This window comes from Platalea leucorodia (genome assembly GCF_965183815.1).
Source record: "Platalea leucorodia genome assembly, chromosome: 9".
Taxonomy (NCBI): Eukaryota; Metazoa; Chordata; class Aves; order Pelecaniformes; family Threskiornithidae; genus Platalea; species Platalea leucorodia.
The window spans coordinates 16235013-16255083 of NC_138831.1; the positions used below are offsets into that span (position 1 = coordinate 16235013).

Genomic DNA, 20071 nt, shown 5'->3' on the forward strand with positions numbered 1-20071 from the left:
AAAAATCAGAGAGTTTGTCTGTTTATAACATTCATTGACTCCTATGGTTAAATCAGTTTGGTTTTAAGACTTTGATTTCCCATTATACTTTTGCTGGATGTTGGAACTATAAATACAAACCAGGTGAAATTCATTGGTGACATGACAAGGTGCGGAGAGTGGTCATGTAATAGTCAGCCCACAGAGATCAGATTGCAGGAATGAGACCAAAATTTAGAATGTTTACTAAAACTAGCTTGTGGATGAATCACTTATCCTGTCTGGGACCATCTGATATCCTTTAGCTGGGATTTGAAGTCCCTAGAGTTGGGCATCTAGTTATAATTCATCCCTTGGAAAACACCCACTCCCCCTATCCCTGTTGAAAAGGTTTTAAAGGACTTAACTTCAACAATAAAAGTGCAGGACATTAACAGTGAAAATCCACCTTTATTGGGTAGGACTCAAGTGTAAATAGCACTGTCACATAAGAAAATCTCTGCCTCCGAAAGCCTGTCATTCTAACAGATGAAGCAGAAGTATGGTTACACACTCCTCCTGTTTCCTCCGTACGCTAGGGAATGTGGGACAGCACAGATTTCTGCCCGTTGAGACTGAACAGAAACTAGCATCAGAAAGGGGATATTGAAAGGCTTCTCTCATTGATTTACACAACTATTTGTCAGGTGGCAAGGGCAAGCAGTGGTGGCATTCCTGGATTCTACTTCTGGCTCTGTGAGTAGCACGTTATCTAGTGCTATGGTTCACAGTTTTGGAACACTTCCTTTTGAATGGTCTGGCAGGCTAGGCAAGGGAACATCAGCCTTGTCGTTGTTAGCAACGCTGGGCCTCTTCCCAGCAGGCTCAGTAACAAGGACACAAAGCACGCCACCACCAGCAGCTGGCAGGAGAGGTAAGTGTTACGCGAGATGTCCCGAAGCAGCGGGAGGCCAGAGAGGGGGCCCGGCGCCCCCGCCCCAAGCGCGGTAAGGCCGCCCCGCTCCCGAGAGGATTCTGTCACCACGATCTCACACAGACACACACCTGCGAGCCTCGGGAGGCGCCAGCAGGCCCCCTGACCAGGGCCTACTCCAGGGTGGCTGAAAACAGGAGAGCGGCCACCGCACCTCCCTCAGGGAGTCGCCGGCCCAGGCTCAGGCCGCCACCGCCTCCTCCGCCCCGCCCCGCCCCCCATCGATAGCTCTGCGCTTGGCAGCGCAGGCCTTAGCTGGGCCTCGCGTCTCGCCCCGGCCCCGGATGAGCCCTCCTTGTCCCCACCCTTCCCGCCCATCGGTATCTCGGTGCTCGCCCCGCCCTCCGCCGGGCTCCACCGCTCCCGGGCAGCCGGGACGGCGGGCGGCTCGGACCGCGGCGGGCCGCGCCTTCCCCGCTGTTGGAGACACGCACCTCCCGGCCGGGCGCTGAGGTGAGGCCCGGCCGCCTGCCCCCCTCCCTCAGGGCTGGCGGCGCCCCTCGGGCGGGGCGGGGCGGGGGCCCCCCGACGGCCGCTCCTCCGCCGGTCGGTGCGAGCGCTAAGCCCCACCCCTTTCCCTGCGTGCCCCCCGCCCCGGCCGCGCGGCGGGCAACGGGCCCGGCGCGTGCTGCCTGCCTGAGCCTGCAGACACCCTCCCCCCCCCCGAGCCGGGGCGGCGGGCTGCAGGCAGCGCCGGGCCCGGGCCTCCGCGCTGGCCCCCTCCGCCCTCCGCGGCTCGGTGTTCCCAGCTCCCCGTCCGACTTCTCCTCCCAGCGCACAGGCGCCAGCAGGCCTCTTCCTCGGCACCGGGCTGCCGGCCGAGCGGGTGCCGCATGCGGAGCGGCGGGACGCGGCCCCCGCCCCGCCCGGGGCCTCGGCGTGGGGGGGCCAGGGCGGGCGCGGGGCGAGGCCGTGCCGCCAGCCCGACGCCGCCGCCCGGGTTTCTTTCAGAAGGCCGCCGCGGACGATGCCGCTGCCGCGCCGTTCGCCCCCGCGCTTCGCCCCTGCGAGGCGGCCGCGCCCCGCGCCGCTGCGCCGCTGCTGAAATCGGGGAGCGAGCGCCGCCCGCCGCCGGGCCGCCATGGCGTCCGGCTGCCCGCCGCCCTTCGGGGACCCGGGGGAGATGAGGGAGGGCTTTCTGTGCCCCCTCTGCCTGAAGGACCTCCAGTCTTTCTATCAGCTGCAGTCGCACTACGAAGAAGAGCACTCAAGCGAGGACAGAGACGTCAAAGGACAGCTCAAAAGTAAGAGGCGTGGCAGCTGCTGTAACGCGCTCGGTTTTGCCGCGTGAAATTCCCCACGACGCAAGCTGCTTCTGTGCGAGCTCTCTCAGAATGCCTAAGAATACTAAAATGTCAGTTGAAGTGAGTTACAAGTGAGGTATGGGGTTCCATTTTCCTATAAATTACCTTTGGCCAAGGCATAATTTTTACATTATTCCCAATACTTTCAATAAGTAAATTCTAAACCAGGCACTTAAAAGACATCACTCTTCAAATCTCTGATTTTATGCCTGATTTGTGTTATTGGCCTTTTGGGGTTTTTTTGTTTTTGGCTGAAAACTCTATTCTAACCCAGATGAATTCCCGAGCATTACTTGAAAACCTTAGAGAATATGGGGAATCTCTGGTACTTGCTTGGTACCAATTCATTAATCCCTTGTTTTGACAGTAGATAAAACTGTAGTTGCAGTTAAAGTGTGAAGTTAAGGAAGGTTGTTGTTGGGAAAAGATGGAAAAGAATGTGGGTGGTGGAGCTGGCGGTAGATGGGGGGAGTGTCCCAGGGTTGTGCTATGGATTACTAACTTTTACTGGTGCTTAAAAAATCCCTTTGAATTCTGTTCTACTAAAATATTTCCTTTTTTTTTTTTTTTTTACCCCCCCTTGCGAACACAGTGTCACTTTTACATTGAGAGAAAAATGTGCAAAAACTGGTGATAATTCTGTGTGTTCCCTGCAAAAATCTTTCAGGTTTCGTTTTATTATACTAGAAATAGTGGCTTGGCAGGCTTGAATTTTTACTCCTCCCCCGGCCCCCCTTTTTTTTTTTTCCTGAGATTGATGATTATTACTTCAAAAGTCTCTTTTCTCAGTGAAAAGTCTGTGTTTTTAACAAGCCTATCTTAAGGGTAGCACAGTTGAATATTTCACAAAGTTGCTTTCCATCAGTCTGGCTACTTCTTGGCTCGCAGCACCGTGCTCTTCTTGGACAGTGAACGTAGACCGGTCTGTCAGTACTGCAGTCATGTTCTCATCATGGGTACGGTGCTGTAATAGCTGAATCACAGATGCTTCCATGGAGCGTTTAAACCAGAACAACAATATGATTTTCATTGTGATAACAGGAAACATAACAACAATAACTTAGGCTTGATAAGATTTCCCAAATGCTTCTTTTATTTAATACAAAACACCTGCATTTTTATTTTGTTCTCTCTAGTGTTCTTTTAATCTAAAATAGCGTACTGTGACTTCTCAGGCTGTCTTTCATAAGTCTTCTTACATAAAGGATGTTGGTTTTGTCTGCTTACTTTCTGTCCTAGTTATTCATGTCAAGGTCTGTCCAGTGAAGTCCATTCTAGAAGAAAGCCAGCAGAATCACCTATTTAAATTACCTGTATTAGGGAGTGGTGTTCAAACTGTGCATCGCAAGTGGTTGCATGACTTTGTGCTGAACTCCAGCTATCCTAATTGTGGAGTTCTAGAAAAGCTTACAAATCACCTTATTACTTCAGTTGAGTCAGTATGACTGAGGTGGTTAAGTTTGACTTCATGGCAAACAAGATTATGAAGTTTGCTTGAAAAGCTTTTGTGTCTGTGGCAAAGCCATGAGGCAGCCCTACATCTTCTTGAGTATGTCAGACTTCCAACGTCTCGAGTGCAAATATATTTTCTATTTAGAGAGTGTAAACTTCACTTAAGAAACTGCAGTGTCTAGCTGACATTTGCTATGCTGGCTTGAGAGTAGGTGGGGGGAGGAGAAACCCTATTTCCTAGATGATGTTACAATGCTAGCAAAGCCCTTGCCAACCTGACACAGTTTTGTTGAGAAATGTGTTTTATATCCTCGAGTGTCATTTTGGGAGGTAGTGTAACTTCAGCAGCTGAAAAGCTGCTAGGAAGTATGATGTCTGTGTGAGGGCCTGCTGGCACAGCCCTAGTGGCTGAAGCGTGGGGGCACAGACTCCAGTAAGGTCAAGATGGAAGTTCCAGTGTTTTGGACGCTAAATAAGAAAATTAGAAATGTGAAAGGACATGCAAACTCATGGTTCCCAGCAGCTTGTTAGAAAGCTTGATGTGTAAAAAATCTAGTTCAAGGAGGTACTGAAGGTGTTTGGCAAGAAAAGTAGTGCCCTCAACTTCTGCTAGCATCCAGCGAGGAACATAGCTGCAAGGGCAATAAAAGCTCTGAAGTTTCAAGTTCCTGGTCTTCTTCTTCCACCCCCGCCCCCCCGGCAACTGCCCTCCTCTCCCTAGCATTCATATGAGGTAATACAGTGGGCTGTTTAGTACTTTTGAAATTATTTAGGTGTACAAGCACGCTGAAATTCTTAGTTTGTAGTTTGTGCAACAAGACAAAGTGTTAAACATCCTTGAATCCTAAGAAAACCATTGGGAATTAAGCGAATTAAGATATTATCTGTATGATGTCCCAGAATGCTGTGAAACAGGTTGCGTAGTTTAAGACGGCTTACTGTTTTACAGTGAAGTCCCTGAACGGAGTGTCTAAAACTACTGTTTTGTCATTAGGACCTTAGTGCTACCTTATGACAAATAACAAAGAGCATTTCATGTCATCTGTGATTCTCTGAACAGCATTCTGGTTCTATACAGAACATGCTGAGGATAAACTTGTCATCAAGGAAAAAGACTTGTGCTAAACGATGAGGAATATTCCATGCTGGTTTCACGTAACAAATATTTGGTGACTACCTGCCACGTTTGGGTTTGTCTTTTTCAGATCTAGTCCAGAAGGCCAAAAGAGCAAAGAAGAAATTGCTGAAACGAGAAGATGACAGAACTGATTCTGGATCTCAGGAACGATATGAGTCATTCAGCTATGGTGGAGTAGATCCATACATGTGGGAGCCCCAGGAAGTAGGTAGGAGAGCTAGAAAGCGATATGCAGTGGGGATAACTTTTCTTTTAATCTTAATTGGGAAAGTGTTACAGTATTGCTGAAGTTGCATGGAATTGTGTCTGTATTGCGTTTGATTCGCTGTAGCATGGGGTTATGGTTTGCGTATTGATTTTGTGCAGCCTGCCTATGTTGTGTGGGATGATGGGAAAAATGGAGATAATGGGGGGGGGAAATTATATGGAATCATACCCCAACTAACCTTGAGAACAGGATAGCTGTTTGTCATGTCATTGTGCCTGAGCTGTTGAGGCCTGCTGAATATGTGTTTACCTCTGTGCATCTAGCTTTGTTGAGGTGTTCTGCAACCATCGTGTGGCTTTTTACAAAACGGATAATCCACTAATTAATAATTAAGCTATAGCTATATAAAATCTCCAGCATTTGGGCTACACTTAAAGTAGTTGTTAGTTTACATGTCTGACAAAAAGCTTGTCCATTGATTTTAAATTCTTTCAGCTTTTTCCTTGGATTTCAGGTGTAGATCATCTCTCATTAAGAAGAGGTTTACTTAAAAAAAAAAGGGGGGGGGGAAACAGGCAAAAACCCACAAAACAACAAAAAACCCAACCCCAAATTCACCCCTCTGCATATAAATCTACATTTGTAGAATTTCAAGGATAAGTTGACTGAGCCTGTAATTACCAATATTGCTGCTGGAAATTGCCTCTTTCTGCTACTGAGATATTATGGTTACTTTCAGGGGGAGGAAGCAGCACTATCTCTGGTGGATGCTGGGAAAGTTTCCCCTGTGCTGCTGACAGAGTAGGACTTAGTCCTTTGGGTCTGCAGAGTCTGAGTTCTGTATATTATGCTTTTGACTTTGTAACTTTCAGTAGCCATCATAGTATAAATATTAGCTAAGAATAAACTTAGGCAATGAACTAGCAGAAGGTTTCTGAATATTAGAGAAGTGAGAACTGTTTTCTGATCAGAGTGGAGAAGATGAACCTTACGGATTTTAGGATGGGATTTGGTGGGTTTGTGGGAGGAACTGTGTGATGTCTCCAAAGCAGTGGCTGAGTTCAGTTACCCAGAGGGGCCGTTTCATTCCTATGAATTCAGCTTTGGAGGTTTTTTGGTTATTTCATTAGCATGAAGAAGTGAGATTCTTAAACTTAGATAGGGAGTATCAAAAAGCAACATCTGATTTTGTGTTCTACCAGGCAGAAGAATGATTATTTTTTTTATTTTGTTTTTAACTTTGATTTTTAATACCTGGCTCATTTTACTTAGAAAAGGATAAAAACTTAAACTTGAAACCAACATTGTCGAGTATGAATTGTGCATTTCTTAAATAGATGCTATGTTGTTCTTTTGTGTACTTGGTGATCAGTTTTCTGTAAATCTGAACAGTCATCAAGGATCTGATTCAGACCCCTAAAGGCGGAAGGATGATCAGAAGTCTGAAAGAGAAATTGCTGTTGCGTAGACTTCCAGTCATCATTGGACCTGCCTCTTCCCTCTGTTCAACGTGTAGTCAGGAAACTAAAGGGAGTTAGTTTGAGAATGCTACTAGTTGATAATAGCTTGCCAAATATAACTGAGGGATGAAGAGGGGAAAAAAAATTGTTGCAGATGTTCTCTTTAACATAGTGCCTGTTGTTTTCTGTAGTAGAAATAAAACAGTGGTAGTTGCTAACGTGGAGATTAGGCTTTAACCTGCATGTTTTATTGACAGCAGCACCATGAAAATGAAGGATTCTAATGTGTCCTTAAAATTTGATTTGAACGTGAGAAATAAATGATGAAGAGACAGCTGTCTTTCAAGAGACATTTAAATGCATTTAAATCCATACAGAACACCTGGGTGACTATGAAAACTTTTTGCTGTCTCCCCAGGTGCTATGAGAAGCCATCTTTCTGACTTCAAGAAACACCGAGCAGCCAGGATTGATCACTATGTAGTTGAAGTCAATAAGTTAATAATCAGGTTAGAAAAGGTAAATTTGCTGCTTTTTAATATTCCAGCCTTCTGAATGTTTCCTAGATTAAAAAAATCATATTCTTGTATGAAGTGTGCCTGTTTATCTAGCAGTGCACTTTATAAAGGATAGTAAACTATGACTCTCTTCACATATTACTGTTTTCCTTTTTTATCCTTGAGTACTGTGCTTGCCTGACCCTGTACTGTGGATATGATTTCTGTTTCAATGCACTGTTTTCAAGCTGAAGATGCTACTTCCACGTGCTTCAAGAACCATCTGTTTTCCTGTATATTTTCTCCATCTTTTACTTTACTAAATTTCTCCCTAATGTTTTTGCCATGAGTCTTCCAGCTTCTCATTCTTCAAAATCTACCAACGATAAACTTAAATTTTGGCTCAGATTCAGTAATGTTGGCTTCTGTAAAGATTATGTCCAAACTCTTCTGATTTGTACAGGTTTGACAGTCATTGATTAGCACTACTTGTATGAATATGGCATTAGAAATAAATAGGAAGGTTGCAGGAATCTGGTGTAAAACAGGCTGAGACTCCTATCTCTTAAAAATGCTACATTTCTTTTTCTTGTTGGGCTGGGTTGTGTTAATTTTGTTTTTTTTTTTTTCTCTTGCAAAAGTACCATTTTCTTGATTGTATTGTTTATCTTCTACTAGCTTACGTCATTTGACAGAGCAAACACTGAGTCAGCTAAAATAAGAGGTTGGTATGAGCTTACCTCAGACTATTTGCTCCTATAGTTTTAACCAGCTGAGGAATTAATTGCATGAATATCTTATGTTGTGTGTATTCCCTCCCCTCGCAGCTATAGAGAAGTCTGTTGTGCCTTGGGTCAGCGATCAGGATGTTCCGTTCTGCCCAGACTGTGGCAATAAGTTTAGTATTCGAAACCGACGTCACCACTGCCGCCTTTGTGGGTCTATTATGTGCAAGAAGTGCATGGAACTTGTCAGTCTTCCTTTGGCGAGTAAGTACAGTGTGTGGTGTTAATTCCTCCTTTCCTTAGCTCACTCAGGGTGCTAACTGCATCCTGCCTTTTTGCCATTAGAAAAAAAGCTGCGGGTAATATTCTGCCTCTGCGGAAAACTTGGTCTTTAATGTGTCATTCGGTTTCATGCAGACACTTGTCTGTGAAACAGAATAAGAACGATTTCTCTGTTCTTGGTCTCCGTTCCTTCTTCAGATTTGGAAGTGTTACATAACACTGAAAAAGTTACTAGAAGTAGTAGTAGTATATACTACCAGTAAATATACTGTAAATATAATTAATATTTAGTGTCTTATTCTACTGAGTACCATAACTATGAAGGTATTAACTGTAGGAACTGTAACTGCCAAGGCTCTTGACATTTAAGACTACTGTGGATATTTCCAGTCTTGCCCATGGTTGTGCAAATGCTGACATTAAGGAAATTCATCCACAAGCCTTTAAGAAACCTTTTGAACTTTAATATCCTCATGTAGTGCATTGGAGAGCAGACCGTATTTTCTGTGGAAATAAATGACATTCACTGTGCTTTTTGGAGCATTCAAGCACAAAACATGGACAACATGAACATACCTGTTCTTCCACACACAATTCTATACTATGCACGCTCCAACATGAGAATGCTTCTAGGCATAGGCAGAAGAGGTGGTTCTCAGCAGTCTGCTCTCTAGCTGCTTTTAGAGTGGAGCAGGATTTACAGTGAAGACCCAAATTCTGACTTGCAGTCTTGGTTGCCATGGGTTCCTTGCATGTCTTTCAGCAGACTATTTCAACTTGGTTTTCTAATATTACCTGAATGTAAGGTTTCTGTTAAAGTGCAATTCATTTGTGTTGGTAAAATCTGTTGGCTTCTCTAGTCACTGTAAAATTACCTGTGTATAATTTTTAGGCAAACTCACTAGTGCCAGCAAAGAGGCCTTGGGTTCTCATACTAGCCCGAACTCCTCACCTAATAGCGTCCATGGCTCCCGCCGTGGCAGCATTAGCAGCATAAGCAGCGTGAGCTCCGTTCTGGATGAGAAGGATGATGACCGAATCCGTTGTTGTCGGCATTGTAAAGACACCCTGTTGAAAAGAGAACAACAGATTGATGAGAAAGAATACACTCCAGAGATTGTGAAACTCTATGAGGTAAATCAGACTCTTTGCTGCTTTCATCCTCAGTGTATATATCTGCAGTTGTCACTACTTGACTTTTGGCTTGTTATCTCATGTCCAAGCTCTTACTTTATGACTTAATACTCACTTGCATTACAATAGACTCTACTGGGTGTTCATGCCACGTAACAAAGATATATCTGAAATGATGGAGCCAGTTGCCATGTAGTATTTATATCCCATGATAAGTGCAAACATAACTTTAAGTTACATTTTCATTCTTATCGTCTGGAACTAATAGTTCTGAGATGCCTCTCTCTTAAAATTGTGGACTATCTCAGCTGGGATTCCTCAGAACAGTTCTTGTTTAAACCAATGATACGCTGTGCACTTTGGGCTGCACTGGAACTATAGGACTCGATGTTGTCAGCACTGTTTGCCCTCACACTGATGGCAAATGCTTTTTTTGAACCATCTGTATCAATCAAGATCATATGGCTGGAACGTTGTGTTCAAATCTACTTCGAAAGCAGGTACTGACAATCATCAGGTATCTTCAGTAGAGTCTGCATCCCCCCCCCGTTTAGTATTAATGGGAGTTTCCGTTGTGCTCTTTGTGAAGAGATTTAAGGCTAGAAGTTGTCCCAGTCATCCTTTAAAACAGCTTCTGAATTCAAAATTCACTTTGCAGGGGTACAGGGAGTCTTTCTCTGTTCCTGACCACGCCGTCTGTGTTCTGAAGATAACTGGAGGGTCCTGTCATCCTGAGTAGTTAAATGGCTTTCATCACGGTTAACTTCTCATGCTGCCTGTACACATTCAAGGTTTATATCAGCATGTTCTTGCATTAGTCTTTTAATATAAATTATTTTTTTACACTTTTTTTTAAACAAGAAACTCCGACTCTGCATGGAGAAGGTTGACCAGAAGGCACCAGAATACATAAGGATGGCAGAATCACTAAAGTAAGCCCCATTTGCCGATTTTGTTTATGAATATATGTATTTTTTCCTCCCCAAAAGTGTGGGAAGGAGTAAGGAAGTAGCGTGCTAAGGCTGCAAGAGTGTGTAAATTGTAAGAGAAAGCAGTGTTGGATTATCTGTTGTTTTTTGGATGCTCTTCAAACAAAGTAGTACTGAATTAATTATTAATGGTAGCATTGCATACAGAGGCCCGATTTATTTTTTTTTTTTAAAGCCACTTCCCAGTGAGGCACCACTGTCGTACTTTGACACGTCATCTTTCCAAAAAGGAAGTACAAGGCTACAATTCTTGTTGTGTAGATGAGCCTCTTTGAAACAATTGAAGTAGGATATTACTGCCCTCAGCTGGATGGTATGGCTTCCGAGTAGCGCCAGCAGCGAAGGATCGTTTGAATGCTTCTCATCTGTTCTTGTGTAAAGCAAGCCACCTTCACCTGATAGTTGTTCTAAATCTAGCTGGCCTGCCCTGTGCTGCAGCGGATAAGCAGCATTCACATTTCACACTTTTGTGCATAATTTCTTGCGGTAGTATTCTCTCACTGGGGTAACTTAAATCTCTCCAGCTGTATCTGCAAGAGGTTGTTAGGTTATGCTTCTGGCTCGTATAGTAGAGAAATACACACATTGGCATTAGATGATGAAGCGTGTCCATTTGGGAAGTTAAAGTTAACAAATATTTCTGTACCTGTCCTTTAGATCGGATAGTTGTAGAAAAATTAGGCTGTCATCCATTGTAACAAAACTGTTTTTGTAAAAACACACCTCCTGAAAGGAAGAAGGAAGTATAGAAGGTGAAAAACATGCTAAGCTGTTACTGCTTTTTGTCAGAACTTCATGAGAGCTGGTGTTATGTGGCTTGACAACTGGAGAAAAGTGAAGATACAAGTGTTCTGGATAATGGAAGCACATGTCAGAAAACAACAGACTTCTTACTGATGAAATTAAAGATTTCAGGCTAGTAGCGAGTCCCAGAAACTGGCATCATACAGATAGTGAAGTTGCTTTTGATCCTTATCTTTTATATTTGTGATATAAAAGGAGGGGGAAACTAAACACTGGTGAAGAGTCTTCCCTGTTAAATCCTAATGGGTTTTATCGATAAATGTAAGATTCTAGTAAAGTGCATATAATTGATTGTGTCCCCATGTGGACACTTGGTTACTAGCATCTTAAATGTTATACCCATGTGGGGTTGTAGGCTTTTGCTCTCTGACAAACGTCAGTAGAGATAACTATTTTACTTTAATGGTGTAGTTACTTAGTCAGTCAGTCAGTGGTTTTTTCTGCATCCAATCACCTGGAAAAGAACACAAAATAGATGCATTTGCTAAGTATGTGTATCTTTTAGATGCTATTGGTAGAGTGGCATTCTTGTGTTAAAATACGATTTCTCCTGTAACAGTAAATAATAATACAAATAACATTTTCTTCTCTGAAATGTTCATGTTCACAAGATAATTGTAATTTTCCACTTCTGTGACAAAGAAAGGGTTTTTAAACACAACGAGCTTGTAATAAAATCATTCAACCCCTTTAGCTATTCTTACCATTGTTGAATCTTAGTCATCTTGGGATAACTTCTAGTGTTGTATGTATTGTTATCTGGATGCATGACTTATAATAAAGTTGTATTTATTTCTTAGTGCTGGGGAGACAACCTACAATCTTGAACATGCTAATGACTTGAGGGTGGAGATTCAAAAAGTATACGAACTTATAGATGCCTTAAGGTAAAAGATCTCTCCCCTCCCCCCCATCATGTGTGTATCTCCCTCTGTTATGACTTCTCTGTATTTTTTTTTCTCAACTGTTGGTATCTGTGTTTGTGTAGCATATACCTGCTTATTCATACGGATAATCAATTTGTCTGCTCAGTTGTAAAGAGCATGTGAAAAGGCAGATGCTGTTCCTGTGCACCATCAATTTCTACTTCCTTTTCCAACCTTAAAAATTGTGCATCCCTCTGCAGTGGAAATAACTAAGCACAGAGGAAACAAATAGTGAAATAGTTTGGGGTTTTGTTTTTTTTTTTTAAAAAAAGGGTGGGAGTGGCAAGTATTGCAAATTCTAATATCCGAAATGGTTTACCTAAAAGAACATCAGAAAATTTTCATCCAATATTGTCTCCCTCCCCTTCTGTTGCATTTTTGCTGGCCCTTGTTTTTGAACTGATGAGGCTGTATGTTTGCTTTGATTCAGCAAGAAGATTTTGAGTCTAGGCTTGCATGAAGATCCCCAACCTCATCCTAAAACACTACAACTTCAGAGAATGATAAGATACTCAGCTACACTTTTTGTTCAGGTAAATGGAGCATATGTTACGAGCTGAATGTAAATTTTATATAGTGTTCTCTTCTTTGCCAGGCATCCCTGTGGTTTGAAACTATTTTGACAGGAGGTTTAGTTCTATATGTTTTCTGTAGTTCCCCTAATGACTTACGGTAGCCTTAAAAGAGCTAGCTTGAATACAGATAGTGTAGTCAGAGCAGCATTGAGTTTAGGGACCTAAGAGAATGTGTGAATTTTGGTTTTGTCTCTTGCTGAGGTGTGAACCTAGCTAGCAGTATAGTTACGGCAGCAAAGCCGTGCTCAGGCTTGCAGCAGTGCCTGCGGTGTAGAAGTACCTTTTATTTGTTTGTGGGGCGTTCGGTTGGTGGTATCTCTCTTTTCAAGTACTTGAAAATGGGCTGAATGCCTGCAAGCAACACTGTAAATATTTCAATTTTTGCCAGGAAAAACTGCTTGGCCTGATGTCCCTGCCCACCAAAGATCAGTATGAAGAATTGAAGAAGAGAAGACTGCATATGGTAAGATCTGTTTACATCTTCTATCAGGGCCTCCTTCAAGGGCTTAAGCCTAGTAGCTGTGTGTACGAATAGTTGCCTTTAACATTGGATTGCAATTTTCCATTTTTTTTATGCAGATCATTCCATACCCTTTTTCAGGGATTCATGTAACACCGTCATTGTATTCTGTCCAGAACATAAGTAGGTGTGCACTGAGCAGCTGAACGCTTCTAGAAAGCAGCAGTGACTTGGTTGCACATGCTGTTTCTGCTGCAGTGCCTGCGGAGCAAGCTAAACTAAGTATGTTAGTTTACATGGATCTTCAAATGGTATTCTGGAGTTCATTTGCACAAGTAGAATTTGGAGACTTTCAGTGGTGAAAAAGGACATGATAGAATAAGGATGCCTCTTCAGAGAAAGAGGTGTTTTTTTCAGGTAGGAGGGAGGACATCATTAATTGTAAACTAAACCAGCTTTATCTTGAGGTAGAAGTTGAGACATAAGAATTGTTGCACTGCAAAAGCTAATGGTATCAGTGACCTTTAACACTGATGTTCTATTACAGATGTCTGCTGTAGTCAGATGTGATACGGTTCCTCTCCCAGTCAATCTAGACCACACTTTGCACAGCTGCATTAGGCATTTTTTTGCTCTGTAAAAAGCACTGTCACTGCTCCTACTTGCCCTGATGTTTGTAGAGGCAGATGTCATGGGATTTTGATGGGTATCGTCACAAACTGAAGGGAAGGATTTAGGTAATATTATGAAAATAAGCATTTTCTGTGAAGTAACCAAAAATGCAGCTGATACCTTTCAGTGACAGCCAGCACTGTCTAAGATCGGCTAACTTCTTGTACCTATGGATATTTAGAAAGGAATTTTTCAAGCTCATGGTGTTCTCTTACTACATGTTTTTTGTTTTAGGTGGCTCTCGAAACACATGGAAAACAAGAGGAAAAGCAGAAAGACTTTATCTCCAGATCTGCAGCCGCAGTTAATGGCGATGCAACTCACCTGAAAAAAGGAACAGTCAGGAAATCTGAAGGCTGGTTACCTACATCTAGCATATCGAGAGAGAGTGAGATAGCAGACCCACTTCTGCAGCAGATTGACAATATCACATCCTTTATTAAGCAAGCAAAGGCAGCTAACAGGATAGATGAGGTCCATATGTTGCAAGAGAACCTGAGGCAGCTTCAGGACGAATATGATCAACAACAAACTCTGAAAGCTATCGAGCTTTCTAAAAAACAGGCAGAAGAGGAAGAGATGCAGAGGGAGGAACTTCAGGTCCTTCGCGAAAAAGAGTGGGAAAGAGAACACCACAAATTCATGTCTCAGCATTCAAGGACACGCTCCTTAGACTTCAGAGAAATCAAGCAGCATCAGCATGAAGTTGCAAAAGAGAATTGGAACTTGACAGCACATGCATTAGATTTGGATATTATTCAGCTCAAAGGGGACCCAGGTTTTGAAACTCCTGCTGTTGAGCAGCTGCCAGCTAAAGAGCACTTGATCTTCACACTCAAACCCCAGAATGTCCCCCAGTGCGACAAAGACCAAGATCAGACAGCCTGTCTAAACCCCTTTGAAGATGAAGCAGATACCCCTCAGTTAGAGGAAGATCCTGCTAACCCATTTGCCAAAGACACTTCTCCGATGGTTTCTTTCTCTAACACAGCCCTGCAAAGTGATAAAAAAGAATATAATCCATTTGAAAATGAGGAGGAGGATGAACAAACTAATGGAGCACGTGGCAGTACTTTAAACCCTTTTGAAGAGGATGAAAATCCATTTCAAAAGCCTGGGGGTAGTTGGAATTCTGGGAATCCATTTGAAGAGGGATCCTCTACCAATCCCTTTGAAGTGGAGGATGGCAGTGAGATCTCTGGAGAGGAGGCTATAGAGGAAGAGCTGCTTCTCCAACAGATAGATAATATCAAAGCTTATATATTTGATGCCAAACATAGTGGACGAATGGATGAGGTGGAGGTACTGACAGAGAACTTAAAGGAATTGAAGCGCACATTAGCAAAGCAGAAGGAGAAATCCAACTGCTGAAGCAGAAATAGGGCTGTGTAATAATTATTTTCAGTCTGCTGTTGCATATGGGAAGGTAGAGCAGATACTTATAAACAGGAGTACAGATCACAAGAGGGAATTGGGAGAATCTTGACTTTTATGCACTTTCAATTAGGCATTTCCACTACTACTCAGTCTGGAAGAAAGAATTACTGAGGTATGCTGCTGGTCTCAAACACTTGTACTAAGAAATTTTAACCTAACTTGTTACAACACTCTTAATGCTAACTGGTCTTATTGTGTGCTTATTTTGGTCAAAGTGGTTAAGTGCTAATAGGGAACTATGATTTGGAAATGATTGCAATGTTGGTTTGCCATCTTTCCCCCTTTCTGTTGTAGTAGTGTAGTATTGGCCTTTCACGTGGGGCTTTGACTAAAGAGAGACAAAAACTTGTCTAGAACTTCTGCATCCTCTGATAACGGCACAGTGCGGTGTTAGAGGCTAGCTTGATTGCCTAATGGTGTTAGGAGAAAGTGCTGTTAAAAGGCTACTGTGATTCTTTGAGGTGCAGAATATACAGACTTGCAGATCAATTTTGTGCAATGCTAATACATAAAAGGGATTTTAAGACTGAGAATAGCTTTATAACTGATCTTAATGTGAGTAACTTTTTAATGTGTTTATAAAAATTCCCAAGTAAAATTTGGATGCTGTCTTTTCACCACTTTTTGTTTCCCATTTGCTCTGAGCACAAATTACAGTGTAATAGAGAGTGCCATGCTGGCTTCAGAGACCTGCTTGTGAGGGAACAAGTATCTACTCATTTCCAGGGAAAAGAGCATCAGGCTAGCACTGTTTTAATATAAAGGGTGATCCTCTAATTCCTAATTATCTTATGGAATCTACACGTTCCTTTAAATTCTCTGGGTGACAGAAGGATCACGTTTGTCATATTTGTGAGACTGGAACCCTCTTTGTAGCATTCAAGGAACAAAAATCTTGTTTACAATGGAGAGCTGAAGTGCCACTGAACTGGAATTCTGTGAAAGCTGGGAGTCAGTCTGTGGCTGTGACAGTGCCAAATAGCAATTCTCTTTCCTATTTGATTCCCCTCAGAAGTTATGAGAATCGGGCATGTCTTCAATAAGAAGCTCCAAACTGGAGTCGTCTTGTGATCCTGTGGTCTGGGGGATGAGTAGGTGATGGCCAGCACCTGGAGGTGGGATGCAGGAGGGCATCCCAGCATGCAGCAGGGCTTAGAGCTGGGCTTCTGAAGATTGGCATCAGAAATGTACCATCACTTCAGGCTTAGGTAGCCTGTAGCTTTGTGAAAGATGGAGCCTAAGCTGCTTTGATTTTTATCTTTGAAAGGCAGAGGTCCGGCATCAGTGTTTGAAAGGGTGGTGGGGAGGAGTTAGTCTAAAGGGTGTATTTATTTAAAGCTGGAATAGAGGAAGGTCAGGCAGATCACAGCGTACAGCACTAATAATAGTAGGCTTACTTGGAAGTGTAAACTCTTATGGAATGGGACATGTCTTTAACTATGTCTCTGATAATATTTATTAGCATAGCTGTAACCCAAGCATTGCAGAGTATTTTAGAGACACAAATAATTATGGAACTCTAGTTTTATTTTGCTGTAAATAAGTGGAGGTAGGGACTTCTGGAACTGCTGTTTAAAAAAACCCAAACCACATATATCTTCACTTAATAGCACTAGTTAACTGATCAAAATAACTTAGAGCAGCCAGTTAAGGATGGCTGATGTTCTTCTTACCGTAGCCTAAATCTGCAGCTGAAAAGTGCAGGACGGGTTGTCTTAAGACCATGAAGTTTTTATACTGAGATGTTTTAATAGAGTTGATTGAGTCCCTGAGTGTTATTTTGCACCAAGTGAAATGAAGAACAGAGGATTTGAAAGGTCGTAAACTAACAGAACATGTGCACTATGGCACCAGATTTATGAAGGCAGAGAAAAATAAGTGTTGACAGGTAAACATAATCCCTGGAATTGTTTAACAGAAACAGTATAAGGTAGTTATTTAAGACAGAATAATTTGCTAGTCAAGAGGATTGCTCCCTGCACTGTAACCCAAAGCTTTTTTTTGGTATCAACATGAAAAAAATGTTTCAGTGGCTTCAGCTTTCACATTTAAAGTGTTTTTTTCCTTGTTGCAACTATCCTGCGTTGTTTGTATTTTCAGTCTAATACACTAATAATTAAAATATCCTTATTGTACATGTAATATATTTTTACGAGCAGATAACAGACTAGCATACCTCATGATCTTTGTCAGTGTTAAATGTGATAGACTAGGCATCTGATACTAAAGTCATCTCCAAAGGGAAGACCTTATGCTGGTAGCTGGACTTCTCACAAGGCACAACGGAATGAAGACATCTTAACCATAAAGCTCAATAAATAACTTACATTGACTTTTGTTAAAATTGCATGCACTACTCTGTATGGAAACTTTGTAAACAGAGATGAAATAAAAGAACATGTTTATTTTGTGCTGTGTTCGTCCTTGACAATTTTTACAGGACGCTTGAATTGATCTGAACTTTTGTACTTGACCGTTAGCTCAGAAATGCTGAAATACAGTTCTACAGTAATTTGCATATATAAGCCTGACTTAAAGGTATATGGAATTACCAAATTCCAAGCAATATAGTACAATCTATCATATCTTTATATACTGTTACAGGTATAGTGTAATTGTTTGGTGAGGCAGAAGCTATGATGATTTAGAAGGGGTTTTTTGACCACGTGCAGGGAGCAGGAGTGTTTGAGGTGAGTTACATAGCAGCACTGGACTTTGAAGCACAATGGACTTTCTGGCTAGAATCTGCTGGAAGTTAATAAATCTAGATGCAGTTTGCCTTTGTATGGCTTTTTTTTTTTTTTAAAGGAAGACTGCTTAGGAAATTGTCTTAATTTAAGAGTAGCTTTAAATTTTTTTTTTTTGAAGGACAATGGTAATTGTAAAGCATTATCTTTCAAATACCAGTTTACATGTTCTCCTTTACTGCTGATATTCTTGACTTGATCAGTGCTTCTCAGAGCTGTGCAGTATCAACTGCAAAAGTTGTATCCTGTTGTAAATGAGACTTTCAACTGTTTCTCAATTGAGAAAATTCAGCATGTAGTTTGAGCCTGGAGTTACGTTATCGTTTGGCTGTCTTCAGTTAGTAAAGATGGAAATCTGCAGGAATGCTTTTACACCACTTTCTATAAATTGTGGAATTCCCTGCTGCTTCTAAGATAAATTAACTTTTTAGTCTAGTCTCTCTATCCCAAAGCGAATGTGACCTTGGTTTTGCCATAACCTTATACATGCAGGCACGAGTAGGAAATAGGGCTCTAGTCACTCTGTTTTCCTTGTTGTTCTGTTTTCCTTTTATGCAGTGTTGACTGTAAGGCTTTGTAAAACTAGCACGAAAAAAGATGGATTTTTTACCTTTTATTTTTCACTTTAATTAGTCTAGTTGTAGCTGTAAGAAGACTTACGAGGCAAAGTTGTCTGTATTACATGAACTTGCTTGTTCCTGTTTCCAGGAGCTGTTAGCTCTTGTCTCTCACTGAAGTACCTTCACCATCCAGCCCTGAGGAAAAAACTGCGTGACTTGAGATGTCAGGCCGATGCTTCATTTTTCATAGCAGCTTTGTATTTTCCCCTCATCTCTTTGGGCAGTGGCACAAAAGCAGGGCAGGGAACTTGGCCTTCAATTTCACACATGCATTCTCGCAGATGATACTTCTTGGGCCCAAAAGTCGCTGGATGTGATAGTTTTTTCCTTTCTCTTTCCTCTTTTTCAAGCGTTTCTCTAGAAAAGAGATCTGTTTGTTACTACCAGAAGCCTGAATGACAATATTTCCTTTCCCTTCCCTGGCCCCAATCTAGCAGAACGATGAATTTGCAGTTCCTAGTTTGTGGACTTTACCTAGCTCATGCCCATTTTGTCTGGGAAAAGTGGTATTTCTTTCTGTATACCTGACAAAAGTTTGCAGGGATTGTATTATTATGTATTATTATTGTATTATTATGTATGTTAGTTTATTAAGTGTCACTTACTTGCTTTTCCCCAAGATTTTTTTGATGTGCTCTGTTATCTCTTTGTTGGTTTTATCTTCCACATCAACCAAAACTTGTTCTCCATTGTCTGTCAAGAAAGATTTGTAATAGTATGTCAAACCTATTAGTACATCCCTACTACATGCTGTTTCACAGTAGCTGCAAAAAGTGCTTTAAACACACAAGACTCAGCCATCTGCTTCTCTACCGCGGTGAACGTACACTGTGATGTTTCAATAGGAAAAGCAAAGTCTCCATCTCGGGCGCCTCTAGGGCAGCCGGCGAAGCGTGAGGCGGCGGAGGAGAGCAGAGGGCCTTCGCTAACACGTGAATGTTAACAAGCACCCTGCCTCCTCCTTGGCGGTTAGCGTGGCAGAAACGCGGATCGAACCACCCTCCCGGCGTGAAGACCGCCGCTGCTCTGATGCCGCTGCAGGCGAACCCGCTGGGGGCAGCCCTGCCCGGGGCAGCCCGGCCCGGGGCTCCCGGCGGGCCAGGGCCCTCGGGGCGGGACAGGCCCGCCCGCCCGCCCGCTCCCGGCGCCACCTACCCAGGTAGAAGCGGAGGAAGGGCGAGGGGGTCATGTTCCTGAACAGCATGATCTGCACCCAGGGGTTCTTGTACTGGATCTGGGGGATGTTGAAAAACACAAACTTTCTGGAAAGAAGGAGAAGAAAAACGCACAAACGCCAGCCGAGATGTCTCTGAGGAAGGGGCAGACCGCCCCGCGCTCCCGCCGCGGCCCCGCGCTCACCTCGCCCCCTCGCTCAGCTCTCCCGCCGTGTTGTAGTTCACCGTCATCACCTTCACCGAGCTCTTGAAGATGACGTCGCCCTGGCTGAGATACTGCAGCGTCCGCCTGATGGGGAACCGGCCTTTCATCGGCATGGCGGCCGCCTGCGCCCGCCGCAGCTCCGCCGCCGGGCGGAAATGGCGGGAAGCGCCGCCCCGCGCCGAGAGCGGCGGGAGCCGCAGTTCCCTCAGCCGCCGCGCCCGCTCCTCCGGCGGCGCAGGGGGCGGCGGGGCCGCGCCGGGCCTCCCTCCGCCCGCAGCCTGCCGGGGCGGAGGTGCCGCTTAACCCGCC

At 43.2% G+C, this 20071-nt stretch overlaps 2 protein-coding genes across 5 annotated transcripts; one reads left to right on the plus strand and one right to left on the minus strand.

Moving 5' to 3' along the window:
• The first annotated feature begins 1299 nt into the window (after positions 1-1299).
• RBSN (rabenosyn, RAB effector) lies at positions 1300-16974 on the plus strand. 2 transcript variants are annotated; one of them, XM_082322519.1, is made up of 12 exons: positions 1300-1405; positions 1904-2196; positions 4914-5054; positions 6933-7033; positions 7690-7735; positions 7839-8000; positions 8911-9152; positions 10014-10084; positions 11746-11832; positions 12302-12404; positions 12835-12909; positions 13813-16974. In XM_082322519.1, exons 2-12 carry the CDS (start codon positions 2034-2036, stop codon positions 14947-14949), a joined length of 2328 nt encoding a protein of 775 aa, XP_082178645.1. In that variant the 5' UTR covers positions 1300-1405; positions 1904-2033; the 3' UTR covers positions 14950-16974. The 2 variants fall into 2 exon arrangements, with proteins under 2 accessions (XP_082178645.1, XP_082178646.1); XM_082322520.1 differs by lacking the exons at positions 1300-1405; positions 1904-2196 and adding an exon at positions 2224-2332.
• Positions 10461-19945, minus strand: MRPS25 (mitochondrial ribosomal protein S25). 3 transcript variants are annotated; one of them, XR_014229285.1, is made up of 5 exons: positions 19742-19945; positions 19538-19644; positions 18988-19075; positions 18423-18739; positions 10461-11399 (listed from the first exon to the last, which is right to left on the minus strand). XR_014229285.1 is itself a non-coding variant. In XM_082322522.1 (4 exons), exons 1-4 carry the CDS (start codon positions 19873-19875, stop codon positions 18547-18549), a joined length of 522 nt encoding a protein of 173 aa, XP_082178648.1. In that variant the 5' UTR covers positions 19876-19944; the 3' UTR covers positions 18363-18546. The 3 variants fall into 3 exon arrangements, 1 of the variants encoding a protein (XP_082178648.1); XR_014229286.1 differs by having other exon boundaries at positions 10461-10867; positions 18373-18739; positions 19742-19944; XM_082322522.1 differs by lacking the exon at positions 10461-11399 and having other exon boundaries at positions 18363-18739; positions 19742-19944.
• Positions 19946-20071: the final 126 nt, after the last annotated feature.